We start from the raw sequence: 12,386 nt of genomic DNA, 5'->3' as shown, positions 1-12,386 counted from the left end.
AGGCAGCCCCATCCCAGCCCACCAGGGGCGCTGCACCCCATCTGCATTTGGCTCCCGAGCACTGACCACATACCTCTTGTCCTGTCCGGGCGGGCACCTGTCAGCAGGAAGAGTGGAGAGTGGGCAGGAAGGAGTGGCTCTGCCCCTGCCCTCCACAACATACCCTAAGAGAACAGGCTTGGGGTCCTCTCTAACTCCCCAACCACTAACGCACCCCCTCCCTGCCCACCATCTGTACTCCTCTCCTGGGGCCTAGCTTCCTTGCCATCGGCCCCAGAGCTTAGCTGCCCACTGTGGCCACCACTGCTGGGCATGGTCTCCTGAGGGGCTGGAGGGCAGTGGAAACCTGGAACAGTTGGGGTCTCGCCAGGGGAGGGCTCTGGTCCCCTTCCTCCTTCCTCCCCCCCATGGTATCCAGCTTCCTGTTCTGATAGCACCCTGCTGCTCAGCCCAGAGGTGGTAATCCTCTCTCCAATCTCCTCCAGCCCGCTCTCTCTACTCTCCCCAGGGCCCCCACTGTCTCTGGAAATATTAGTCAGGTTGGGGGATGGGTCAGTCTTGGGTCACCAACCTAGTGCAGTAGGATTTCCCGGTTTCTGCTTCATTCCCCCAGCCCATCTCTACTGCCCAGTCTGGTCTGCCTCTTCCCAGGTGCCCCAGCCCTTGTGCCAAGGGTGGCCTCCAGAGGCCAGGAAAGCCAACTTCACTCTTCATTTCCTCCCTCCTCCCCCTGGGGGGCCACAGGAAGGCCAGCCCCCTCCCCACCACCCCCTCCTCTGTGCCCACCCCCTGAGCCTATTGTACTCCATCTCTCTCTTGCTGTCACGGGCTGACAGCTGAATCAGCGCAGTGGGAGGAAGAGAGAGTCCGGATTGTGCGTTCCGGGGGGGTCGGGTGTTAAGAATGTCACCAGGTAAGAGGAGCTCAGGAGCAAGCATGAACCCGCCAAGCTGCTGGCTAGCAAAGGGCCTGTCAGGGCCAGGCCAGGGCTGGAGACAGTGGGGTCTTGGAGCTGGGAGCCATGCCAGACATCCAATTGAAGAAGAGGACGTGGGTCCACCCACCCCACCCTACCAGGTAAGGGCCAGAGACTGTCCATCGTCTATCTGTAAGTGTTCTGAGGCAGTATCAGGGTTGTGGGAGGAGGTCTAAGGGGACTTGGGGCTCTGGGGGAATCCCTAGATTCCTACAAGTTGTTGCATGATCTACTCCCTGCCAGCTGGCCTGCCCTCAGGTCTGTGGTAGCTCAGCTCAGGGCTGTGACTCAGGGCCTGGAAATGACCTTGCTGCCTTGGGCCTGGACCTTTCCCTGCTGCTCTGCCTCTCACACACACCTGCCCCCTCGTCCTGGACCCCTCCATCCTCCACCCCCTCCCCGCCAGTCTGAGCCACAGCTGCTCAAGGCATGGACCATGACCTCCCAGCCAGGAGGTAGAGACCAGACACACCAGAGTCCCAGAAGAGGGCCAGCGCAAGGGGCAAGAGGGCTGGGGAGCTCGGGAGATGTGTGGTCAGGGAAGCCCTATCCCCTCTGCTATTCCAAGGGTGCAGGGCATAGATGCTGGGCGAGCACTACCCCACCCCACCCTGCCCTGGGACAGAGCCAGGAGCATCGACCCCTGGTGGCAGCGGCAGCAGGTGCAGGAGGGCAGTGTGCAGCTGGGGTGTGCGTGGGTGGCAGTGAGGAGGGGCGGAGGGAGGGAGCTGGCTTCCTGAACCCCTTCTCCGCCTCACAGACAGACCGATAGACAGACAGCTGGCAAGACGCAGCCTGGGGGACGTAGCTGCTTCCGTGAGTACTGGGTGTGAGGCGTGGGTGCTGACCTGTGGCTCCAGGGTGGCGTGGAGCCTGGGGGAGACAGGCGGGTATCTCAGAGGAGGGGACACAAGAGGGCGAGCGTGAGTCCTAGTACCCAGCAGGTGGGGAGTGGTGGTGGGGGCTGCTGACATATCTCCAGTCCCCGGGGGGCTACTGCCTAGAGAGCAGGTGCTGAGGAAACACTCGCCCTGATGAGGAGGCGCCTCTCTACCACCCCCATATGCACCAGCCAGCTCAGGGGACCTCACCTCCCTGCCTGTGGGCCTTGCACCTCCAGTACCTCCCTGCCCCCCGCTTAGTAGTGGGACCCCAGAAATTGGGACTGCGCCCCAAGAGGAGATGGCTCAAGCACCCCTGCGCCTCTACGGCCCCCGGCTGTCGCCTCACCATGCTGCCGCTCAAGGGCCCCCGTGAGGCCATTTCCTGTGACGGTTAGCGAGGCGGGAGGGGGGATGGGCAGCAAGAGGAAGGAAGCACCCCCAGGCTGCCTCCAGGGATGGAGACCCCAGAAGCCAACCATGGGCTTGGGAGAGGAAGTGCCTGCCGTCAGGAGCAGGCCCGCCCAACAAGGGGTCCACAGGCCCAGAGTCATGGGTCCCCACTGGCTCCACAGCCGCCCGCCCCTAGGAGGCGGCACCCTAGCCTCCTCAAGGAGGGCTCCAGAATGTTCTCCCAATGTCTGTGCAGGACTCACACTGAACATTCCCTTGCTGGCTCTCTCTCTGCCCCACTCCAATGCCCGTGTGTGTGGAATTGAGGTACTTGGGTCACTGGCAGGAAGCTCCTCCTGCTCTGGATTCCTTCCTGTCTGCACCCCCACTGTGCGCCCTTTATCTCCCACTGTTCTCTGCTCTGGAGTCACACTGCAGAGAGCCTGTCCTGCTCCCGCCAGACACCCCCAATGAGAACAAAGGCTGTGGGGGAGCCGGGACAGGACAGAAGGCAGGACTAGGCCACCCAGACTGAGCTGAGGTGCTATGTCTTTCAGGGGAATCCCAATGGCTGAGTGAGCTCCCCTGGGTCTCCCACCAGCCCAGCATGGTCCAGGCCTGTGGGGGGTGCTTGGGAATACAGCTGCTGACCGTGGACCGAGGGTCAGTCATGACCCAGCCTCTGCCCACCAAAGCTCCGGCCAAGAAGCATGTGAGGCTGCAAGAGAGGTAAGCCCCGCCCTTGGACCCTCAGCAGAGTTCTCCACTCTGGACAGGAGACAAGCGGGTGGATCTGCTTGTCCTTGGCATGCCAGGGGCTCAGGCTGGGTTGGGCAGTTCTGGGTCACCAGGGCTGACTGTGAGTCTAAGCCCCGGGGGCCTCGGGAGAGATAGGGAGGATGGCAGCTGGGGTGGGGGGTGCACTGGGGTGCGGGAGGAGGGCAGGCAGCACCAGGCTGAGCCCCTGCACGAATTCCACCTCTGGGTCCAGGGAAAGCCTTGTAGCCCTAACAGCGGGAAGAGCACACCTTCCTGACCCTCCCTGGGCACTGGTTGTTGGCTGTGCCTGCAGGCGGGGCTCCAACATAGCTCTGATGCTGGACGTGCGGTCCCTGGGGGCCGTGGAGCCCATCTGCTCCGTGAACACGCCCCGGGAGGTCACCCTCCACTTTCTACGCACCGCTGGGCACCCCCTCACACGCTGGACCCTGCAGCACCAGCCACCCAGCCCCAGGCAGCTAGAGGAGGAGTTCTTGGTAAGAACTTGGGGTCCCCCTTTGGGCCAGCCTTTCTTTCTGAGCCGGAGGTGGACACTTCATCGGGGGTACCACTGGCAGGCCCCTCTTTGAGCTCCTTGGGAAGGAGAGCCCAGGGCTGATGGGAGGAGACCAAGCCCTGCTTCCCCTCTGCTTTCCACCCCACCCCTACCTACACAGGGGCCAGGGCCGCCAGCTCTGCAGGGACTGGGCAGAGGGGGAGAAAGGGAGGCTGGTGGGGCATCAGCTAGTCACTCATCTCCCCTCCACCACCCGCCAGAAGATCCCCCCCAACTTCGTCAACCCTGAAGAGCTGGACATCCCGGGTCACGCCTCCAAGGACCGATACAAGACCATCTTGCCAAGTACGGTTTGTGGCTGGGATCAAGGGTGGTGGGCACTGTCCTTGGGCCTGGAGAATTCCAGAAGGCAAAGATGCCTGCTCTCCACCCGGGGAGGTGGGGTGGGGGGTGGGGGGTGGGAAGGCTAGCCTCTCTGACACATCTCCTTTCCACAGAGGGCTACCACATCCCGGCTGGGGGACATAGGGGTCACAGCCACAGTCATACAACCGATGCTTACAGATGCCCGACAGTGGGCCAGGTGCTGTGGAGCCCTTTCTAAGGGGTGCCTCTCCCCATAATCCCATAGCATTGGCACTGCCCTCTTGCTGCCCTCGGCTGACAAACAAGGGATCTGAGGTGCAGAGACATTGTGTGTCTTGCCCAAGGTGACACAGCTGTGGAAGCAGACCCTTCCTCCACACTTCCCTCCACATGGGAAAAGTCCCGGGAGGGAGTGATGGAAGAGGCACCGAGGGGAGGAGGCCCGGGGAGGGAGATTTAAGGGGACCAGGAAAGGATGGAGGGTAGCGACCAGCACGAGGGACAAGGTTGGGGACAGAAAGTCCAGGATGCTGGAGGACAGCCCTGTAAATGCCATAGACCCCGCGCTGAGCACCTGCTATCTCAAGAAGCATCAGGGATGCCCTCGGAGGGTCTCCCTCTCCATCCATCCTCAGCCCCCACCGGCCAAGTCGGGTGGCCATCCGTCCCAGACACGGGTGTGTGGTGGAGCTGGGCTCAGGGAGTTTGCAGTGACTGATGTCTCCATAGATTGACAGGCTTTTGTTCTGAGGCACCTCTCACCTTTCAGTGGGCACGCACCACCCAAGGACTTCCTGTCTGCTCCAGGGCAGCCTTATCTGGCCAGTCCGCCTCCGGCATCTCCCAGCCTGAGTGCTCCACTCCGGCCTCGTGCTCACCCTCCCAGCTGCCCAGCGTGGCCTCGGCCTGCCGGAGTGGGTCAGGGGCAGGAGTCCTGGAGGCCTCCAGAGAGCTCTCAGGAGAGGTCCTCCTGCCTGAGATGGTCCTCGGGTCTCCTCAGTCCAGAGTCTCCTCTCCTCGTCCCTCACAAGCTGGCTTCCCCAGTCCTGCTTGGGTTGGGCTTGAAGTCCCCTGTAGTCCAGAGAGAGGGGCGTCCCAGAGAGCAGTCGGCTGAGGACAACTGGGTATAAGCCCTCCATCACCAGTGAGCAACCTCACCCAGGTGTCTTAGTGAGACCCCAGCTTCGCCACCAGGACAAAAAGTGTCCTCTGCAGGCATTCTTTTTCCTGCTCTGCCCCGGGACCAAGCTCATGGCGAGACTACGGCGCAACCTCCCATTTGGTCATGCCTAGTGGGTCCCCTTTTCCTCCCTGCTCCATCCTGCATGGCATCACCACCCAGCTGACCATCCCAGTTGGCTTTGACTGTCCCTCTACTGCTCATCAACACTCCATGGCTCCCTAGTGCCTGTGCATCAAGTCCTTCTCTGGGTCTCAGCCCCCTCTCTCCACACACAGGCCGCTGGTACCAGCAGCGAGGGCTCTCTTCCTTTGGCCCTGTTGGGAGTCTGCATTAGCCGGTCACCTTTTGACCTCTGACTTCTGCTAACATTTACTTCCTAGATCCCGAGAGTCGTGTCTGCCTAGCCCGGGCACAGAGCCAAGAAGACGGGGACTACATCAATGCCAACTACATCCGCGTGAGTAGCCCAACGCCGGTGGCCGTGTGGGGAGCTGGGGTCCGGGTGTGAAAATGCATTCTGGAAACACCTGCCAGCGGTTGCTCACTACAGGACTCCCCTCCACATCCCCCATCCTGCCATAGCCCCGGCGAGCCTAGAGGACGAAACCCCTCACTCTCCTTAACCCACTGATCACCCCCATCTCTTCCAAAGCCAAGCCTCTAAGAGAGGCAGGAAGTTGGCATTGCTAAACCCAATCCATGGCTTCTTGAGAGCTCGTGGTCTGGGGTCTGCCTGGAGAGGTGCTTGCCTTCCCATCTCTATTGGCCCTACACAAAAAACCTCCCTGCCATCTAGCCGATGCTGACTCATAGAGACCCTATAGGACAGGGTAGAACTGCCCCTGTGGGTTTCTGAGACTATAAGGCTTTATGGGAGTAGAAAGTCCGTCTTTCTCCTGCAGAACTGCTGGTGGTTTCAAACTACTGACCTTATGGCCTGCAGCCCAAAGCGTAACCATTATTCCACCAGGGCTCCTCCCTATGGGCCCTCAAGAGGTGTAAAAGCAGCGCCCTAGTGGCTCCTACAGGGTAGGGCAGCGGACAGGAGTGCAGCGAGGCCTCTGGATTTCATGGTCCACTTTTGGAATTGCATCCTGAAAAGCAGAAAGGAGCTAGGGAGAGTGCACCACATTTTGCTACTGAGCACATAAAAGTCATCTGTAAAGTGAAACGGTCACTCAACAGATGCTATTGGACACATGTTCTTGCTGGTGCTTCCAGTGCAGGAGCAGCCGGGGCGGAAAGGAGCAAACATGTATAGAGCACCTGCTACATGCCAGGCTCTCACTGTACTTCACTGAGTTTAATCCACACAGCATATTTGAGGCCGATATTATGCTGCCCAGCTTACAGATGAGAAAACTGAGGTTCCAAAAGGCTAAAAAAAGCCTTCCTTATAGATGTTTAGTAGAAGAGGTGTTTGTACCCCAATGTCCCTCACTGCAGAGCGCGAGTCCTTTCCCCCCAGTGTGCGTACATGTGTGTGTGTACGCGCACGTGTATGGGTGTGACCTCGGACTTCAGCCTGGCCTGAGGACCTGTAGCGTCTGGGGCCCCCAGAGCTCCGCTCTCACCGCCCCTTCTCCTGTGCTTCCACCTGCCCAGGGCTATGACGGGCAGGAAAAGGTCTACATCGCAACCCAGGGCCCCATGCCCAACACCGTGGCGGACTTCTGGGAGATGGTGTGGCAGGAAGAGGTGTCCCTCATCGTCATGCTCACTCGGCTCCGAGAGGGCAAGGAGGTAGGAGGCAGAGCCCCTGTGCTGGATGAACCTAGAAGGGGCTGCCCCGCCCCAACACACACACACACACACACACACACAACCCAGAGCCACCCCGGACCAGGGTTCCTCTGGGGGCTCGGCAAACATCTCTCAGAAAGCTCTCTGAGACACACCCCAAGAAAGCTGTCTGGAGTCAGGAGTGGAATGAGATGGACTCTTGGTCTACAGGGGTCAAGCTCAGGAGCGCCAGACCCCAACTGCCTACCCAGTGTCCACCACTCCAGTAGGGGTAGCTCATGGAGACAGGTGGACATGCCCCTTCCTCCTACCCCGTTCCCGATCCAGCTGAGAGCTCCCTCCCTTCCAGAAATGCGTCCACTACTGGCCCACAGAGGAGGAAGTCTATGGATCCTTCCGGATCTGCACCCAGCACATGAAAGAATGCCCAGAATATACTGTGAGGCAGCTCACCATCCAGGTACCAGCCTCTGGGGCCAGGTCTGCTCCCTGGGGAAGCAGGGCCACCCCTACAGCTCTCAGAATCAAGCCCAGCTCTATGGGAGCCAGGGGCATGCTCCTCTAGACCTTCCCAGGCCCCTATCTGGAAGAGGTACTGAAGACACAGACACATTGTTGCCCTCCACCTACGCTGATGGTCCAGGTAAGGAGGGAACTGGTCTGAAGGAGTGCCAGGACATTGAACAAGATGGGTAGTAACATGCGTGAGCATACTTTTGAAATGTCTTCTATTACTCCAGTGGTTCTCAACCTGTGGGTCATGACCCCTCCGGGGTCGAATCATAGCAGTAGCAAAATGACAGTTGTGAAGTAGCAACGAAAATAATTGTATGGTTGCGGGGGGTGGGGGGGGTCACAACATGAGGAACTGTATGAAAGGGTCGCCGCATTAGGAAGGCTGAGACCCACTCTATTTCTTGATGGTGTTTTTTGTCTTCAAAGCATGGATAGAGTCTCCCGGAGTGCCCAGGTGGTAAAAGTCGTTAAGTGCTAAGCTACTCCCTGTGAGGGGCACAGTCTGAATCTGCACAAACACCTCAGAAGACACACCTGGCAATAGCACTTCCAAAAACACCAGCCAGGCAACACCCTAGGGAGCCCCGTTCTACTCGGGAGTGCCTGGGTGCACCAGGGATTAGAATGGGCTCAGTGGCGACTGGCTTGTCACCCCATTGTTCTCAAACTCCACTCCAAGCAGCCTGGGATGGAAATTTCGCAGAAAGACCACGGTGGGAGAGCAGATGCGACTGGAGAACCCTCCCAAAGTTGGGCGGTAGTCCGAGGCAGGGCCAGGACTTGAACTTGGGCCTGTCCCCTCTTCCTGGGCAATGCTCCTCCCTAGCCTTTCAGAGAGGGAGTGGTAGAGTGGGGTGAGCTGGCTTTCCCTGATCCTGGAGGCCAAGTTCCCAGGTGCACACTCAGTGCCTCCACCAGACCTGCTTCTCAACATCCCTCCCACCCAGCACCAGGAGGAGCGACGGCCGGTGAAGCACATCCTCTTCTCAGCCTGGCCTGACCACCAGACTCCAGAGTCTGCAGGGCCCCTGCTGCGCCTGGTGGCCGAGGTGGAGGAGAGCTCAGAGACCGCTGCCAGTGGCGGGCCCATCGTGGTCCACTGCAGGTACCAACCCTCCCTCCTGCCCACTGTGCTCCCCGCCCCTTCCTATAGGAGCAGGCATGCCCGGCTCCCTCCTGGACAGGGATTTCTAGGTCCCTCAGCAAGTGCTCTGGTCCTAGTTTCTCTTTTAGGCAGAACTCGAATATCTAAGCAGGGCAGAGAGGGGCTGGACTAGCAGGTAGCAGATCAGCCTCGTCCCACCTGTTGGGGAAGGAGCCCGGTACTGTAGCAATCCCTTGTTGCATGGCTAACCACAGGTCAGCAGTTCAAAATCGCCAGCCAGAAAGTAGAAAGATGAGGTTTCTACTCCTGGAAATCCACAGGGGCAGTTCAACCTGTCCTACAGGGTCCCCAAGTCTGGTAGTGAATTTGGTTGTCTGGGTTTTTGAAAAACTATTTCTCAAAACCCAATTTGTTGTCGGGCCCAGTATTCAGGGCCAGGGAGCTAGCCCTGACCACCCCGTCCTGCCCTGACCCACGCTCACAGATTCTACAACAGGACGCAACACAAAGGGATGAGTACTCTGGTGGGCGTGGGCCAGCGAGCACGGGACCGGTTTACCTGAGTCAGGCTTGGACTAGAGGAAATTTCCAGGAGAAAGGCCATCTCAGATCTGCTGAGACCTGCGGGGTGAATTAGCCATCGGAAGAGGAAAGAGGGCAAGTCTTCCAGGAAGATGGAATATTCCAGACAGGTGTTCCCAACAGATGGGGTGGCATGTGGAAAGGCCTACAGATGACAGGGTGGGGGAAATTTTTTAAAAGGCAGTGGCTTGAAGTGAGCTGTATTAGAGAGGTCCTGGAGGGTGAGGAGTAATGAGAAACAGGACTGGAAGGTAAGTGAAGGCCGGTGGGTGAGAGTCTTGGAGGACTGACAAAGAATCACGGATTGGCATTGTAAAATCCCCTTAGGACAGCCCCAAGAAGAGTGGATTGGGCTGGGAGGAGAGGGTAATGGGGGCAGGGAGGGTCAAACCTCAAGCAAGGAGACTGTTAGGGAGTATAGAGAGCCCTGGGGCCCTAGTGCTTCCACATGAGGGTGCAATCTTTGAGGTCGATAGTTCGAAACCACCAGCCGCTCCTCTGAAGACAGGCTTGTCTTTCTTCTCCCACAGTGACCATCTCAGGGGCAGTTCTACCCCATCCTAGCGGGTCACAGTGCGTCAGAATTGACTCGATGGCAGTGAGACCCGAAACAAAACTTGAGGCAAACAACTCAACGAGGGGGCTCAGCAGCCTATCATAGGATGGGGCTCAGACACAGAGCTGGCAGACCACCACGATGGACTTCTCGGGGGGGTGGGGGGGTGGGGGGAGCTCTCACAGGAAGGCTTCCTGAAGGAGGGGAGGGAGCCCTCGAGGGGGTTGAAAGGAAGCAAGGCCGGGTTGAGTCCTGTGAGCAGAGGAGGGCTGTGGGCACGTCCACTGTGGGAGGAAGGGGGCTGAGGGTAAGCAGTAGTGGAAGTTGAGTCTGAGTTGGGAGGAAGTCCGCGTGAGATAAGGCAAGCTGGAGGGGTCACAAGTCCACACCCTAGAGACTGTCCGTTGGAAACCACTGGTGTCTGCTAAGCAGAAGTGGCCATAGGGACACATCAGCGCATCTACAGGGATGGAGGGTGACCCAGATCTGGCTTAGCGTGAGGCTAGTAAGAAGTGGAAACTCCCATAGTACCAGCTACAGGGCCCCAAAGAGGTCAGACATCTGCAGAACACTGCTACCTTCCTCCTTCCCCAAGTCCCACCTTCCAAAGCATTGCTTTCTTTCTCCATCATTGGGTCCTGGCCTCCGTGTCCCTGACCACCCAGCTTCCATGCTCCCTGGATACCTGGGAACCACCCAACCCACCCCCAACCTTCTCCCGGGCTCTGTGCAGTGCAGGGATTGGCCGGACGGGCTGCTTCATTGCCACCAGAATCGGCTGTCAGCAGCTGAAGGCCAGAGGAGAAGTGGACCTTCTTGGCATCGTGTGCCAACTGCGGCTGGACAGGTAGGTCCTTGGAAGCAAGCAGGACCAACATAAACCCTAAGGAGCGCTGCTGGGGTCCAGTGGGGGTCAGAGCACCTGGGCATCACGTACTTCCTCTGGGAAAGGTAGGGCCCATTGGCGAGAGAGCTGTGTATGTTACAGTACCCAAGAAGCAGCCACTGTCTGGGGGTTTAGCTTGGGAACCTAAAACTAAAGATGCCACTCTACCGATGTACCCTGAGGCTTTAAAAAAATATCCGCCCCCCCGAAAGTCACTGTTTGGAGGTCAGTTTGGGGAGTGAGGTGCACAGCAGTCGGTGGGAATAGGATTCCCGTGCTGACATGTAGCGACCTGCGCTGTCAGTACATTATTTCCCGAGCTCCAATTTCTTGATGTAGTGAGAGGTTAGGGACCCCTGGTGGCACAGTGGTTACTCACTGGGCTGCTAACCACTAGGTCGGTAGTTCGAAACCACCTGCCGTTCCTCGAGAAAGACCGGGCTTTCTACTCCCGTAAGCAGTTACAGTCTCAGAAACTCGCAAGAGCAGTTTTACCCTGCCCTCCAGGGTCGCTGTGAGTCGGCATCAATGGCAGGGAGTGAGAGAGAGGTTGGGACCCCTCCCCAGAGAGCTGCTGGAAGGCACGGGTTAACTTCTATCACACAGGGACTAGGTTACACACATAGGTGAACGGTGAGCTTTACTTCAAAGATTGGTGGAAAGAAGAATTTGGGCGGGAGGGGGGGTTTGTTCAGGAATATTCCTGGTCTAGTCTGAGGAAGAATATTCAAGACTTGGTTCTGCTCAGAAACTTAGGGACCTCAGTGCCCAGCCACCAAAATCAGCCCTAAATAAGGCGAGAGGGTAGATGGACGGATGTGCAGCAGTCGAGATGGGCTTGTCCAAACAGCACGACGAGTCACTGGACGGCCTCTGAGCGTCCTGGGCTGAGGTCTGTGTATGCTGCTCCCTGCAGGGGTGGGATGATCCAGACGGCCGAGCAATACCAGTTCCTGCATCACACGTTGGCCCTCTACGCAGCCCAGCTGCCCAAAGAGCCCAGCCCCTGACCCTGCCGTCCTCCCCTCAGACCTGGGAAGGTGCATCTCAGGAGCGTAGGCCAGGTCACCTGGGGCACCCTTCAGTAGGCTTGGGGACCAGGTGCCTCTTGAGCGAGAGTTCTTGCCGCCCCAGGAAGCTGCATCAGCAAGACAGAAGCCTGGTTGCCTCATCTGCACCACTGGCCAAGCCTCCGTTCTCTCTAGCACCACCAAGTGGACAATGTGGGGAACCTCCCACGGCTCTCAGCGGAACGACAGCAGCCACTCAGAGATGGGACCAGGGCTGGAGACTTCGGTCTCCTTATCTGTGTATGTATGACATGGACATTCAGTGCTCTGGCTGTCACAGAGGGGTGCTAATCAGAGAAGCTCCCGAAGTTCCCGCTGTATCTCCTTCCAGCGACTGGTAAGAAGGCAATTCCAAAATCCCGTTTTACCAGCCCCCAACCCAGCACAGAAGTCTGGTCCTGACCTCCAACGGATTCTCAACATCCTCTCTGCGGTTCCCTGTTGTCTCCACACCGCACCCCTGCATCCACGAAGGCCAGACCCCACCCTACAAAGGGAACAAGAATCCGGATTGCCCCTGCTCCCACATATGTGTAGAAGAGTCAGGCCATTGACATTTCTGGAAGAGAGAAAGTGGGAGGGGAAGGGTCCCCTTACCAGCGGCCCAGAGCTATAACTGCAGCCACTCCAGGTACTCCTTGGAGAGGACCCAGCATCCTCTGCCTTACTTCTACGACCTCAGGTGACACCCGGGGCACCCAGAAAGTGCAAGAGAGAGAAGATTGATTTGGAACAACCAGCCCCCACATCCCAAAGAGCTTAGTCATCTCCACCAACAATCTGGGGTGTATAACCTCCCCATACAGATATGGGGACTTGGACTGAACTGGGACCCCACACAGTCTACTCCAGA

At 58.4% G+C, this 12,386-nt stretch overlaps 1 protein-coding gene across 2 annotated transcripts; it reads left to right on the top strand.

Moving 5' to 3' along the window:
* Positions 1-1,620: 1,620 nt before the first annotated feature.
* On the top strand, positions 1,621-11,473 carry PTPN7 (protein tyrosine phosphatase non-receptor type 7). Of its 2 annotated transcripts, XM_075540530.1 has the most exons (10): positions 1,621-1,792; positions 2,827-2,979; positions 3,323-3,506; positions 3,787-3,871; positions 5,456-5,532; positions 6,681-6,818; positions 7,168-7,278; positions 8,282-8,439; positions 10,311-10,424; positions 11,380-11,473. In XM_075540530.1, exons 2-10 carry the CDS (start codon positions 2,858-2,860, stop codon positions 11,471-11,473), a joined length of 1,083 nt encoding a protein of 360 aa, XP_075396645.1. In that variant the 5' UTR covers positions 1,621-1,792; positions 2,827-2,857. The 2 variants fall into 2 exon arrangements, with proteins under 2 accessions (XP_075396645.1, XP_075396644.1); XM_075540529.1 differs by lacking the exon at positions 1,621-1,792 and having other exon boundaries at positions 2,858-2,979; positions 3,790-3,871.
* Positions 11,474-12,386: the final 913 nt, after the last annotated feature.

The sequence above is a fragment of the Tenrec ecaudatus genome, chromosome 1, assembly GCF_050624435.1.
Source record: "Tenrec ecaudatus isolate mTenEca1 chromosome 1, mTenEca1.hap1, whole genome shotgun sequence".
NCBI classification, from domain to species: domain Eukaryota; kingdom Metazoa; phylum Chordata; class Mammalia; order Afrosoricida; family Tenrecidae; genus Tenrec; species Tenrec ecaudatus.
Note: the sequence above shows the minus strand (reverse complement) of the source record. Positions and strands in the feature narration are given on the sequence as shown.

Excerpts from the sequence above, each read along its gene's own strand:
- PTPN7 (XM_075540530.1), top strand. The coding sequence starts at position 2,858 with ATGGTCCAGGCCTGTGGGGGGTGCTTGGGAATACAGCTGCTGACCGTG. Across the intron at positions 7,279-8,281 it reads TGAGGCAGCTCACCATCCAG|CACCAGGAGGAGCGACGGCC; the intron begins GTACCAGCCTCT and ends CCTCCCACCCAG. Across the intron at positions 10,425-11,379 it reads TGCCAACTGCGGCTGGACAG|GGGTGGGATGATCCAGACGG; the intron begins GTAGGTCCTTGG and ends TGCTCCCTGCAG.